The 15,370-nt window shown below is 38.7% G+C and overlaps 1 protein-coding gene across 3 annotated transcripts in view; it reads right to left on the bottom strand.

Annotated features, from left to right (window-relative positions):
- CCSER1 (coiled-coil serine rich protein 1) overlaps nucleotides 1–15,370 on the bottom strand; it is an 892,842-nt gene that overhangs the window by 396,793 nt on the left and 480,679 nt on the right. The window contains exons 8-9 of one of the 3 annotated variants that reach the window (XR_009555820.1): nucleotides 10,283–10,360; nucleotides 227–380 (exon numbers count right to left, since the gene is read on the bottom strand). Coding sequence is in view for 2 of the 3 variants with exons in the window: in XM_060247056.1 (XP_060103039.1) it covers nucleotides 300–380; nucleotides 10,283–10,360 (159 nt within the window). In the remaining variant the exon portion in view is untranslated. Of the gene's footprint in view, nucleotides 1–51; nucleotides 381–10,282; nucleotides 10,361–15,370 lie in introns of those variants that run through there. The other 2 variants (XM_060247056.1, XM_060247055.1) reach the window with 2 other exon arrangements.

A 15,370-nucleotide genomic window follows, 5' to 3' on the forward strand; every position in this document is an offset into this window, starting at 1 on the left:
TATGAGATCATTCCCCCCTGTCACCAACCAAGGATAATACAACCATAGCCATTATGAAGGAATAATTATTTTATTTTGGTAATGTAAAATCCGATCATAATAATTTATTGGTAATAATTTAATAAAATATTTGTTAATGCAGCAAAGAACAGTGGAAATACTTTTTGTCTGATACCAAATAAGACTTTTTGTCCCAGGACAAGATATGGTGAAATCAGCTGAACACCTGAGGCAAGGACAGATTCTTTGTATAGGCAAAATCAGTGAACTAAATGGGTGTGTATCCAAGTCTCTTTATTTTAATTAAGTAATGCTGGTACCAATGAGATGCTGATTGGTTTGTAAATTGAACCTTCAGTACAGGAAGAATTCCACAGGGCCTTTAAAAGGAAGACAAAAAAAAAGGGAAAAAAGAAAATGATAAATGAAGTCTCAAAGATGAAGTTGCATGCATCACTGGTAGCACAAACATAAAATGCAATTTGCTTTACAGATGCTTTGTGCGCTAAAAAGGCTGAATTAAAAATATTTAAGCAAGAAACAATAATAAATGATTGAATAAGTATAATCATGCTATAATTATAATCACTAAAGTACTCCTTATATATACTCAGTTCTCTCCTAATTATATTTTTTCCAATTGATGTGATTATCCTAGGGACTTCCCCCCTCTTTAAATGTGTGTGTATGTGTGCACACACACACGTATACAGAGATATGATTATCATAGGGACTTTTCAGAGAGAGAGTGAGAGAGGAAGAGGAGGAGAGGGAGGGGGGGGAGAAAGAGAGTGCCAAAGGTAAGCAAGAGGAATTGATGAGAATCCACAGAATTAGAGCTGTCATTCTTGTTACAGTCAGAATCCAACTGCTTGGCTACTGCAAAGGAAATTTGGCTGTATTTCATATAAAGTGTAATGGTTTAGTAATTTGTGGTCAGCTGCTGGAAAGCTGGTGTAGTCAAGAGACAGGGCTGGCAGAATGAAGTCCTTGATTCAGATCTCATCTTTGCCAAAAACTGACCAGAAAGCTTTAGGCAAACCCACTTCTCTTAGCTTTTACACCCCCTTTTACATACATAGATAATGATGGACACATCTTACAGAGGTGTTGGAAGGACCACAAGATAATGTGTACAATCTTTACAGAGTGCTAAATATTATTAGAAACTGATTAGTAGACAGATAAAAACCAATTTAACTTGATTGCATCTTGCCCGGATGATCATAAACTAGGGAAACATTGGAGACTATACAGCTTTAAAAGTCAGCAGTCATTTGCAGCATAGAACAGCAGTTAGAGTTTCTATGAAAAATGAAACAAGGAACATTATATAACAGAGTCTCAGAGGGTAGCTATGTTGGTCTGCAGCAGAACAGTTAGATTTGAGTCCAGTAGCACCTTGGAGACCATCAAGGTATTCAGGTTATGAGCTTTCAAGACACAAAGCTCCCTCGGGCTTTTACTCTCAAAAGCTTATATCCTAAAAATCTCATTGGGCTGTAAGGTAGTACTGGATTCAAATCTAGCAATGTAATGCAATTAACCTACCCAACTTGATTTAATAGGGCTGCCAATCCCCAGTTGGATGTCTGTCAAGATAGAGAGCTCACGGGTATAAATAGGCAAATAAATATAGAACCCTCCGTGAGGTTTTTTACTAATGTATATAAGACCAAAACAATTTTTATACTGAACAATGTTTAGTGTATTCCAAAAATTTCCCTCCTACGAAAAATTATACAATGCTCTCTCTTTGTTTGCAGAGAGAATCCCCAGTTGGGGGCAGGGGATCCCCTGTTTGGAGGCCCTCCTTCCACTTCAGGGTTATCAGAAAGTCGGGAGGGGGATGTCAGCTGGGCACTCCATTATATCCTATGGAGACTGGTTCCCATAGGGTATAATGGAGAATCAATCTGTGAGTATCCAGGGCTGGGGGCCCCCTGCTTTTTGAGGTAGAAGCACTAAATTTTCAGCATAGCATCTGGTGCCTTTCCTTTGGGAAAAAAAACAAGCTTCAAAAATATTGGACTAGGGAGTCCAATTCTATGAGCCCTGAAATAAGGTGCCCCCATCCTCCATTACTTCCATTGGTGGGAAGGCATTTAAAAGCAGCACAATCCCTTTAAATGTGATGGCCAGGTTTCCCTTTGGAGTTCCATTGTACTTGTCGCAACCTTGCTTCTGGCCCCACCCCCAAGTCTCCAGATATTTCCTGACTTGGTCCTGGAAACCCTAAACTTGAACAATGTTTGGAAACTTTGGCTGGTAGAGAATGCTGAAATACAGCACAAAAGCTCATGGCCGAAATTACTAATAACAATCATAATAAATTTTTTGTGAAAACAATTTTGTTGTCTATTATTCTCCAAATATAATAAATGATTCATACAACATTCATGAAAAAGACATAATAATTATTCATCTCAACATTTCAGCATTTTTGGGTTCACAGGAGTGTTTGGAAGAGAGAGAATCTCTATATAAAATTCTAATCCTATAATGGGGGTCCATGCAACATCATTATGAATTGGAACCAGTACAGATATACGCCAGCAGGGCAGGGTTCAGTTATTTGGGTCAGAAATTTTTAAATATTTAGTTGAATAATTGTTATGCCTTCTGTATGAATCATTTATTATATTGAAAGAATAATATAATTTTGTATGAATCATTTATTGTATTTGGAGAATAATATAAATAGACAACAGAATTGTTTCTGTGGAAATTTATTACGATTGTAATTTCAGGTTTCATGTTGCAGCTTCCTCCTGAGGCTTTTGTATTTTTTTGGAAGCCAGAATGCTGACGGGACTAGGTCATATAGGTCCCACACTGCTGCAGCCCCGGTCTATCACCACTGGCTCCCAATTTGTTTCTGGGCTCAATTCAAGTGCCTGGTGCTGATTTTTAAAGCCATGTATGGCATACCTTAGGATCAGCCACTCCCATGCAAACTTACCCGACCACTACATTCATCTTCTGAGGCCCTGCTGCAGTTGTCCCCTGAGTCCTGTGAGTAAAAATTCTACTTTGTGAGCTGCTGGCTTTAAAGTTGTGAACTACTGCATAGGTTGGTTTGCTCTGGGGCCATTCTTCCTGAGCTAAGACAAAAAGTGTGAGCCAGAGGCTAAAATACTGTGAGCTAGCTCACACCAACTCAGCTTCTGAGTGTTTAGACAGATAGCTACCCAAGAAGGGGTTCTAAAATTGTGGAACTTCTTCCTTTGGAGATTTTCATCTGTCCTCTCCCATCACTATCTTTCATTAGCAGTTGAAGATTGTTTTATTTGGTGTTTCCTTAATGGCCTCCCCTTCCTACCCTATGTTTTAAATGCTAATTTTACACATGTTTGATTAGTGGTTTCAAGTGATTTTACAGTAGGTTTCATAACGCCCCAGTTTTATTTGTTAGCCACCTTGGCGGTCCTGTCTGAGTTGAAAAGCCGGATATAAATTTTGTATATAATAATAACAAATAAATGTATACCTAATCATTATGTACAGTATATTGTACAAACACATACATTCTGACACATTGGGCATATTTTATACACTGAAAACACTGCTATAATACATATGAAAGATGAGGAAGAATTGCTGCCAACAGCTGGGAAGATTAAAAATGGCAGGAACAGATGTTATCATATGTAAACATTGTGATTTTTTGGCAATACACAGCCGAACCAGAGTTTCTGTCAGGTGGCAGGGATGAGATACTCTGTTTCCTTTCCAGGCAACCACAAGCAAACTGACCATAAATGTGCTGTAGTAATACTCATCAGGAAGAGAGCGAGTGGCCTATTAGAACACCCTGATAAACAGCTCACCGGCTTACAACGTTTTTTACTTCACTACTGTCCTTGTTAGCGAAAAAAAAAGAGAGAGAGAGAAAGAGAGTTTCTATTTAGGAATGGTGGTAGATTGGTGGTAAAGAACAGAGATATGAAAAAAGTGAAGATGCACATTAAGAAGAATGGAATCTATTTGCCAGTCTATCTAAGTGAAGACCAAAGTCTAACATGAAGGATTTCAGTATGATCCTGACATGTGCAGGGGCCTGTGTAAATATTAGAGCAAGGGCATGGAAGTCATGTTAAAGAGTTCCACATGGTAGCTGGGGCCATGCTGTGGGACACTTGTATGGACAGCTTTTAACATCCCAACACAACAGTTTTTTTCTGGAAGCTGAGACAATACAGTGAGAATTACCTAATCTGAGATGGAATAGTTGCCATGTCAAGCCCACTGCTAGGAGGTCATCATTTCTAAATTAACCCTCATCTTACTGTTGTAAAAGCTTGCCTTCTTGGCACCCATGTTCTCAAATTCCCTGAAGATTAATCAAGGCTGAATTATTAAGGAAAAGGGGGGAATATGGGATGTGCTTGGAAACAATGTAAATGAATGAGACAGAATGCTAACAGATCTCTCCAAATTACTGGAGAAGGAAGAAACCAAGAGAAATGAGAGTTTCTGCAAAACGATTAACATTCTGGAATAAGTAGAACTATTAAATATGCATAATTAACCATGGTATTCAAATAAGGACTAATTCAAACATTTTGGATTGAACGCAATGCTGTAGCCATTCTTTGTATAAATCAAAGTGTTGAACATGGTTGTATGCTGCTTTGGAAGAAAAAAAGATTGACATTTCCTCTCTACTCATTTTGTTGAAATGTGACACTGAACTGGTTGCATAGGAATAACACCCCCCCCCCCTTCCACAGCATTAAAAGGCATTCAATGGCATTCACCAGCACTTATTGATTGTGAGGGCTATCTCTGCAACTGTACCTATCTGCAGCATAGTCTTGCCACCTCTTGGTTCAGAAATACCTGGAGATTTGAAGGTGGAATTTGGGATGGTGGGCTTTAGGAAGGGAAGGGACCTCAGTAGGTTATAGTACAATGCATTCTACAGATCAGTTGTCATTGTGGGATATCTCCAGTCACCACCTGGAGGTTGGCAACCTTGCTGCAGTATAGGCAATCAGGGAATTTCCACAGATTGCACAGAGATGGTATGCAGTAAAAGAATCCTAAATACTAATGCTAATAATACAGGAATCGTTTATCAAAAACAGACTGAATGAAGGCACAATCATGTTCATTATGTTAATACTTATGCTAATTAAAGATCTACATCAACAGCAGTAGTAAAACTTAGTCCATCTGTAGTTCATCATTCAATTATAGGATTAGGAACTCAACTGCTGAAAATTCGCATAGCTCTGAAACAGCTGTGGGTGAAGCAACCTAGTTGTAAGATATCTGATAGCTGTCACCTAACCTTCATTGATTGCAGTGGGACAGAAATTTAGCAATTCCCTTTTATCGCTTCACATGACAACATGCTTGCTAGGATCAGATAAAGAAATATAAATAACCAGAAAAGCAAGCAAGGACCTGAGGCTCTGCTGGTAAATGTGCATAATTTCTGTCTCACAATTAGCATACATATTGGGAAAATCAGGTTTGGATGGTACATAAAATAGGTACAGGCTAAATGTAATGTACTTCAGAATACTCTGTGGAACTGTTTGTTTGGAATGATCCTATTGCTATGTATATAAATAACATTTTAAATTTTTAAAATGAAATTGTGTTACTGTGATTAAAGCTTGTAGATCTTTGGATGTATGAAGTCACCAATGTATGCCACTATCTAATTAAAAAGATCCCAGGATAGAAAGAGATTTATGAAAGAGGTTGAAGTCTTTTACCTATTAAAGCTGTTTTAAATGATAAACCACCCTAACATAACTCAACACTGTGAATCAGAAGAAGTGATTCTATGGAAGCTATCCATCCATCTGTAACTATCTAATACAAACGTGTATCAGTTTTAGGCCCCACGGTTGGGCTTCCCTTACCAGCATTCTGGGAACAGTAGACTTATGAACTGCAGAGAGTTTTCTGTTATACACAACTACTCTCCCCCCTTCCATGACATTTTCTAGGTTTGTCATGAAAATTCGTTTGCTATTATTAAATCACTCTGTCTATATTCTGCTTCCAGTCGATCCTCATGAGAAAATAATCAGACATAGGAAACTGTGGACACTTCTGTTAGAATGTTTCAAAGTGTGCAGAATGTTGTGGAAATATTAATGAGCAATGGACACAGATGCTAAAAGTTAAGGGTATGGTTCTTATGCATTTGGATCCTTTTTGCTCCTATAGATGTATTGTGCTATAAGCACTGAAGATAGAAGAAGAAAAAATTAAAACATTATTTACAGGATATATGGCAGTGATATCCTCTGTAATAGTTGATGTTCTCAGCAGACTTATTGTCATTAAAAAAAAATCTAAACTTTGGAGATACATGAATTACCCCTCTGTCTTCATATATGAAATAACCCCAAATCTGAAAGCTCTACCACTGAGATAAGATTCAGTGAATGATCTTTTGAAATCCAGAACAGGCTCAGAGCTTAGCCTGAGCCAAAGGTTTTCCAAAAAGATAAAAATCCTCAAACACCTTCCCATCTCATTTTCATGTGGATCCGGTGGGGAAAAATGGGCTGTTCAGGTGAAACAGCTTCTAAGCACAATCCAGTCAAATCAATCATAACATACAGCAGAATTCTATGCATGGTTACTCAACAGTATAAATGCCACATTATTGCCTTGTATCACCTATAAATACATATGGTATCACATATATTTAGAATGCCACATGAGACCATTTATGGTCTTTCACTGCTAAGTGAGTGAGATCTCTGAGTTACTTCACAAACTCTGTTTTTGTAGACTGATGATTTTCGAACTGTTCTAGGACACCCCAGAGTTCCCAGAAGCCTTAAAGACCTGTAATGGCACAGATGTTGCCCTGAATGACCTACAAATATTGCTGTATCACTGCTGTGGAAAGGATCGAGGACAATCCAAGCATCTTCTAAGGCAGCAGTGGACTGGCTCTACTTCAACACTAGAATTCATATACTCCACCATATACTGTTTAAAAAAATAAGAAATCAGAACTGCTCTTTACCAGCAGCACTTCCACCTGAGTGTTTCTCTTTATCTTCCATCCTCATTTCAAAACCACAAATACATTTTTCCTTGATCTCTCAATGAAACAGAAGAGGGTGAAGAAAGTCAAAACAACACTGATTCTTTAGTATACGTTTGAGATAGCATCCTCTCCCCTTCCCCCCATTCGTGCAGACACCCACACACTGCTGCACGTAAATGGGATTTTGCTGGGATGTTGGATTTGTCTGTAAATCAGCTCTGATGCACATACCTTGGAAGGGAATATTTCAGACAGCAGCCATTTGGACAGCCACTTTACAACCTGCACAAAAACCCCTTTCTTGTTAATTGAAGCTATTGTTTCCCTCATTTTAATTCTTTCCTCTCTTTATCAGTACATTATGGTCACAGCATATTCATAATCTGGGACACATTTTTGTGAATAATGACATGATTCAGGTTCCAGGCAGACACATAAGAGGGTGTGGCTGATAGGACATATTTTAGGAATTACACTAGGCACTTCAAGAGCTGCCCAGCTCAGCAAAGACAGTTTGACCCAAAGAACAGTGAGAGGAAGGAAAACAGACACAGTGAGATTATGTAAACTTTTCTGCAAGCACTTTTGCGGGAGATCACATAATACTATAATTAATAAATTCTAACCTGTTTCCCATACCTCCACATATAAGAGGCTGCGTAAGCATTTGCAGCAATACAAGGACATCTTTGGCTTTAATTTCACTGCTTTGACACACCATTCTAGTGTCAGGCATAAAATTCTTCCATGAGCCTTCTGTATGCTCAGGGTTCCCTTGGATCCAGCCTACAGTAATTTCTTGTTAATTCATCCAAAGCATTTTTAAGACATCAAAACTTCATGACACTCCATCTTGCGAAAACGCCATTTGAAACACAGATCAAAGAACATTTTAAGATGCTGTTTCATAAATCCATAATTTCCAGTTCATACATGATGTTTAAATTCAAAATCTGTTTGAGAAATCAGAATTTTCTGCTTGAATATTAAGATTTCCCTGCTGGGATCCAGAGATTGATTTGGGGGAGAACATCTGAGATACCTGAACCAAAAGCAGTTCTCAACTCTTGGCATTACTACCCTCACTTTGCCATTAAAATGGACTTTCCCAGTCTGTATGTAGGAAAGCATCATTTTAATCCATTCAAATGATATATTCTTGGCTTTGTCTTTTTTCCCGGTTTCTTTAATAATATAAATTGGCTAAGCTTGGTGACATCAAGACATATGCACAGCTGGCTGTTTGTTAACTTGTATGAGGAGACCATACGGTGACACAACTGCAGATTCTGACCATGAAGCACTAGGGATTTGGCACTGGGATTGCTGGAAACTTGGCTGGCGCAAAAGAACATTTAAAAATACTGTAAGTCATGAAGCAAAATAAAGCCACAGGATAACATCCATTGGTTACTTCAAATAATTGATTAATTTGAGAAGTTGGTCTATTTATGTTGCCACTGCTTAGGTGGAAAAATGACCTCAAGCTGACCTTAAACTTGTAGTATAGTACATAGCAAAACATCAAACTGGGTGCACAGGAAGCATTGCAAGAATATATGCAAAACTGAAGCAAACAACTTTTTCATGGAGACATTTTGACCTTGAATGTGCGGGAAAAGGAAGGCTGGTAGGTATAATCAAGCTTCTCCATGATGACAACTTCCATACAGAGGATCCTTCCATGGGAGGCCCATCAGCCCTGCTCTACTGTGATTTTTTAAAAGGCTAGCAATGATCTCCATTGTTACCACTGCGTGTACTGCATGCAGTGGTGGATTTGAATTTTAAGCTGCGCTGGGAGCCAATATGGTTGAAGAGTGATGACATACACTTCGTCATTGAACTCAGTTGAGAGCACAATATAAAAATATGTTAACGAGTAAGTTTAATGCTCAACATATCTGTTTCTGTCAGCCTTGGAGGCTAATACAAAAAAGGTGCTCCACAGAGGCTTTGCATCCAAAACATTTTACTCAAAATTAAGCATGAATAATTTTCTCAGGATTGGGGCCTACATACATTATCAAAGTGATGTTTTTTTTTGGCCTGATGTCATTTTAAAGGCAGTATTACTTCGTTATTAATTATTTTAAATGGACAATCTTGAGATCTTGTGGTGCACAAAGGACAAAGCAAAATGTGAATGAAAATAGAAAGACAGACAGGCAGGCAGATATTCGCACACTATAGTCCTGTCACTCAACAGAACTGCCAGAGAATATGGAGATGGAAATTCACAACAATAATACTTTGAAGTTGTCTTCCTCAGAACCGCCCTCCACATGGAAAATGCATGACCACAAACTAACAAATGGACCCATCCTTTTACAGTCACAAGAACAACAGCTTCTTCTTAAAAGAAAAACAAAGAGGTCTCATCCTTTGAAGCTAGTGCCCACTACATGAAACAGAGTAAATTCCATAAAATACAACCATGAGAAACATAAATTAAATAAAATCCAGTATACGCAGCAACATAACCATGCAGAACCACTCAGAAACACAATGGAAGCTGCATCAAAAGCCAGAGATTTATTTTATGATTGGAGAAAGATAATAGACGGATGCTCCTGCAGTAGTTTTTTTTTTAGATTCTCCAAACCATGATTACCAAGACAAGTTACAATGCACATGCAAGTCAGAGCACCTAATCATTCTGGCAGAGGGGGGGGGAGTACTTTTGCTGATAGTCATAGTTCAGAATCATGCCAAGATATTTTTTTTAAAAAAATTCTAATTTTCAATTAAATTATTGGCAACATCCCCTGCTGATAGGCAACAGTTAAAATATTAATGTAAACTTCTTCATCAACTTCTTCAGATTTCATTATGTAACACAATATAAAAATTACTTGCGTCGGCTTTGGTGATTACGAACATAATAACTTCATTAATGTTGTTAATAAGTAAGTAAATGCTTTTGCAAAAAAAAAAAAAATAATAAGAAAGATTTCAGATTCCACTAATAAATATTCTCTATGTTTCTCCTTGTACAGATTCTAGGGATTATCTCAGGGAGCTGTTGGTAAAACAAGCAATTAATAGGATGTTGGTATGCTGGCAGGTAACTATAATTATCTTTTCTTTCCTTTGCAGAAGACATTTGAGAATCATTTAACAGTGAAAAGATGGATGGCAACACACTTTTGTATCAACATACAGACACAGCAGTAGCTGAAGAAGAGAGGTTGGTAGACATTTGCATATCAACAAAGAAGATAAAAAGAAAAACTGTTTAATACAGTGACTTACATCATGGCCTACAAGTTCAGTCTGTGTGGATTTATCTACTTGAGTAGCAAGAGTCCTCTGCAAATGCTGGGCTTTCTCCTACAAAACAAAAGCACACTCCAGGTCAGACACATCTGTCCACACAGGTTGTTCAGCAGCTAATGTCTCAATAATAAGAGCAAACTATTGAACAGCAATAGCTTTTGGGAAAAAGAAGTTGTTGTTATACTCTTCTGAAAGGGAGATTCATTTTCCTGATGCTGTTATCTTGCTGGGCCATTTACTACGGGATTGCTGGGGTCATTTACTGGAGTGTGTGTAATTCAGTTGAGCTGAGGAAAGGCTACAATGGCATAGTACACAGAGGGTCTGTTCTCAAGAAACAGATTTAAGACTTGAACACAGTGGGGGGTTTCCCCCTCACCTCCTCTACAGAAGCTACAAGAACTTTCTACACCAAAGCCATTTGCTATTGAATGGGGAAATGTATGAACGCTTAGTTTCCATTCATTCAGTTGTGGGAATACAACAAAAAGCACTCTTAGAACTACAAAAGATGAACAATATGAGTGAAATATATGATTCTGTAGTGGAAAAGGGAGGAAACGCAAAAAAGTTGAAAATTCTGTTACCATCTTGGTTTTATTTCTTTGCCTCCTACTCTGCCCAAGTTCTGTTCCACATTACCCACTTTTTGTATCTCAGAATTTATTCATCTTTTCTTGTATCAACCTTGTTAAGACTCTAACCAATCTAAGTTGCACTGCCATTATCTGAAAAACTTTGATCAAATACAATCAGATGACCATCATTCATCTTAGGTTAACTGCTTAGCATTGATTTACAGTTGTGAAAGTTTCCCATTAAATATGCAAAACTCTTTGCTCCATCCTCATGTTCTTGAGTAGAGTTGTGTGTACCTTTGTAATGTTACAAGGTCTCCATGACTTTGATTTAGGATTAGGTCTATATGAGATCAAGGCTTCATAGGTCATATTTCGTTTGTGATCTGTAGAGCATGAGATCTCCATAACATAGCAAAGCATTTTCATGCTGACATGTTTTCCAAAGATATCCATGATTCCATGAGTGTTGCCACTTCCAGCACCTACTTACCTAACCATCTTCTGCTAAGCTAAGATTGTTTACAAATAATTCCAAACTACTTTCCAGCACTTGCAGAAGTGACAGAGCAACTTTGTCCTCACATTTTGTTTCAAGTTGGGATGGTTCCTTCCTTCCTTCCTTCCTTCCTTCCTTCCTTCCTTCCTTCCTTCCTTCCTTCCTTCCTTCCCTCCCTCCCTCCTCCATCTATTCTTGTTCCTCTATGTTATTCTAGTCTATTATAATCTATCATAAGGAATCCATTTGAGAGTCAGTGTGGCTACCAGAGGAGAACTAATTCAAGACAAAAGAAGTTGAAGGATGAGATTGCCCTGCTAGGTAAGGTGGACAGATCTCCCACTACATCAGAAGACTTCTTGCCCCTGGGCATTGCCGATTCTGCTGCTACTTCATGGAGCTGCAAAAGCAAATTGTGGAGGGAAACCATTGATGCTACCACTTCCAACACAAGCCCAGAACTGGTGGTACTATATAGAAACAATACTCTAGGTTTGCTCAAAAAGAAATTTCTGGGTTCATGCTGGAAGTGATGTTGCAGTATTGGTGCAACACCATCTTCCTTGTCCCCCAGCATTTCTAGCCAGTGCTGACAACCCTGCCTAGGCAAAGTAATACACATAGACATACACATAAAGCTGCCTCAGAGCATTATTTATATTTTTTAATTTACTCCATGTATACCCCATTTTATTCCCCATTGGGACTCAAAGCAGATTACATCATTCTCCTGTCCTCCATTTTGTCCTCATCACAACCCTTGGTCCATTGAAGTCAATATTGTCTATTAAGACTGGCAGGGTGTCAAGCTTTCACATCACTTACTGTCTGGTACTTTTAACTGGAGATGCCAGGGATTGAACCAAAGACCTTCTGCATGTCAAGCAGAGGCTCTTGCACTGAGCCACAGCCCCTCCCTTAAATAGAAGTAATAGATTAGACTTGGGTATTTCCTTCTCAGGATAGTTGCCATGGCTTAATTGCTTTGAGGCTTAGGGTAGGAACAAGGATTTGGAATGCACAGAGAGTAGTGATAGTGGGAGTACTGTTAAAATTTTGTTTTAAAGTTACCATTTAGCATAAGCAATTTACATAAAAACAGCAGAAATAACAATACTGAAGGCCATTCCTGAAGAGTGCTGGGCTGCACTTCTTCCATAGAGGAAGATGTGCTTGTTGACAAAATCACTTGTCAAAATAATAAGCAGCAGCGGGAACAGCAGCATTTTCTTTCTCTAATCTCAGATACCTTCACAGCTAGTCTCCTGCAGTGCATTCCGTGACTACCATCCATGCAGAACTTCCAGACACAGATATTACATTTTTAAGAAAGCATCTGAATACATTACAAACCCCCTTTAGTACAAACCTGTTATGTGCCCTTTCATTTGATTGATTGTCCTGTGACAACAACAAAAAATTGTTTAATGGCATACACTGATTATTTAGAATGTTGAGGTGTATTCTGTGTTGTGAACAGCTGTAAAAACTTCTTTGGTGTCAATGCACCTCATAAAAGAGGACACCCTGGGCCACAAGTGTAAATTTTCTGCAACATGCTCAGTATTGCTATGGTCAGCATGGTGTAGTGGTTAAAGGGTCGGATTAGAATCTGGGAAACCCAAGTTTGAATCCCCCACTCTGCCATGGTGGCTTGCTGAGTGACCTTGGGCCGAGCCAGCGACTCTCAGTCTAGTGGAGGAAAGGAGAATGATGTAAGCTGCTTTTGTCCCCATTGGGGAGAAAGGTGGGGCATAAATAAAGTAAATACATAAATAAACTATCAGCACAGAAGCTAAATAAAATCCAGTAATTATGTGGATAAGACAGAGAATAGTAGAAGGGACAAATATGGACAGGAAAGGGTTAAATCCCACATCTGCATACACACACAAACACACCGTGGCACCAATCTAAATTGAGGCCACCCTTGGCTGGCTTGCTTTCTTTCTTTCTTTCTTTCTTTCTTTCTTTCTTTCTTTCTTTCTTTCTTTCTTTCTTTCTTTCTTTCTTTCTTTCTTTCTTTCTTTCTTTCTTTCTTTCTTTCTTTCTTAGCAGAGGATCATATATAAGTTTGTCTTTTAAAGCAAGTTCAGGTGGAATTTAGTTTTAGCTTTAGAAGGCTTTGTGGGGGTCCCATAGCTGTGGTGGTTGAAAAATCTCTGTACAGGGTAAGGCAATGAATCAAAATAAAAGGTACTTCTCACAAAAGCCACTGCTCAACTATGATCAATGAATGCTCATCCTACAAAAAAATGCTGCTTCAGGAAATAAGGTAAGGCATTTTTATTTGGCCATGGATTTAATGGCCCTGGTTGGGCTGGGAATTCTTTGGGCACTATATTCTCTCTTGTCATATATTTTAAATTGTATTTTAAAAATTATATATGCTTTGCTCCAAGTGTTCAATCTCATTTTGCTCTCTCTTGTTTCTAGTGGTAGGTTTGCTGCTGGCACGATGAGGATTGTAACTACATGATGTCAGTGTGTTGCTGGTGCTGTAGTTGCACAGTCAGAGTACTGAGTCAATAGGACTGACCTGCTCTTTTACAAGCACTAACAGCTTTGCATGATGCATTCAATACTTCCTTAACTATTTGTATTTAGGGTAATAATTTTTTTACCTGAATCTGAATTCCTTTAACAGCTCTCGTAAATTGAATATTAAGGGTTGGATCCAGCCAGCTTTTTCACTCGACCTTGTCCTGTTCCCCTCTTTACAACAGCCCCTTCAAAGAGAGCTTTTGTCCATTTAGATTCCTTGATCTCTAACTTAGTCCTTTGGATACTGCAAGGGGAACACTCCTCCTATTTCACTAATTGAAGAGATGGCTGCCTCCAATATCAGCTATTTGCACCCCAGAAGGCTCTCTTAGACTTTCATGTATTAAGGAGGAACACACCACAAAAACCAAACAAAACACATCAGAAAAAAGGGTCAGCCTTAATAAACTACCTGCAATCCATGGCTAGGGCCAGGGCCTCCCCCCCAGCCTGGTGGAAAGAGCTCCTTTTGGAGTTCTGGGCCCTGTGGGATCTGTTTCAGTTCCGCAAGGCCTGCAAAACAGAGCTCTTCTGTCAGGCCTTCAGCTAAGGTGGTGGACATCAGCTTCTATTAAGCCTCCCCCTTTCATTTCAGTGATTCGGGATCTGACTACTGTTGAGGGGAGTTCTTATATTTCAGCCTTTTCAGTCTGGTTTTAAGGTTTTATCTGTATTTTTAGCTATAGAGATTGTAATTCAATATGTTTTAAACTGTTTTAACTGTCTGACTTACTGATAGAACCTGCCCTGAGCCTGCTTTGCGCGGGGAGGGCGAGATATAAATCGAATAAATGAAATTAAATAATTTTGCGGCCGCAACCCAGAAGGCCCCTTTCTGCATTGCCAGCAATCTAGCCTTAGCTAGAGGGGGCAGTCCAAGCAGGGGCTCTGAACTATTGTGCTCAGGTAGGTTCATGGGGTGTAGCCAGTACTTACATACATTTATAATACATATAACTTAGGAGAGGTATTCCTGCCTTCATATGCTGGACTGACCCTTTTGACTTGTGTTTTTTGGTGAGTGCTTGCATTATTTTCATTTAATCGGCTACTTGATTAAGTGGGCAAACTCTTTAGCTGACTGAATCAATGTTGTTGTTGTTGTTTTTTTTTAGATCTTTAAAATGCTTTATTGAATTGAGAAACATGGTACAAATACATCAACAAATCAGTAAGTGTGCACCAAGTACCAATACAGAACAGGGAAGTAGGTGCGTACACCATAGGCCATCTTAGAGCAAAATTACAACAACAATTGACATGACATCAGTATAGCATGGTATGAGTTACTAGGAATATTGTTATCAGCTAACACTTTGTCTATAAAGGGACACCATTTTTCTATAAAACTCAGGGAAGCAATTTGTTGAGAACGATGGGGGTCTAAATCATAAGTAAGCTTATCCAAAACAAAATAATCCCACAATTTCAACCACCAAGTCC

The sequence above is a fragment of the Heteronotia binoei genome, chromosome 9, assembly GCF_032191835.1.
Source record: "Heteronotia binoei isolate CCM8104 ecotype False Entrance Well chromosome 9, APGP_CSIRO_Hbin_v1, whole genome shotgun sequence".
In the NCBI taxonomy this organism is placed as follows: domain Eukaryota; kingdom Metazoa; phylum Chordata; class Lepidosauria; order Squamata; family Gekkonidae; genus Heteronotia; species Heteronotia binoei.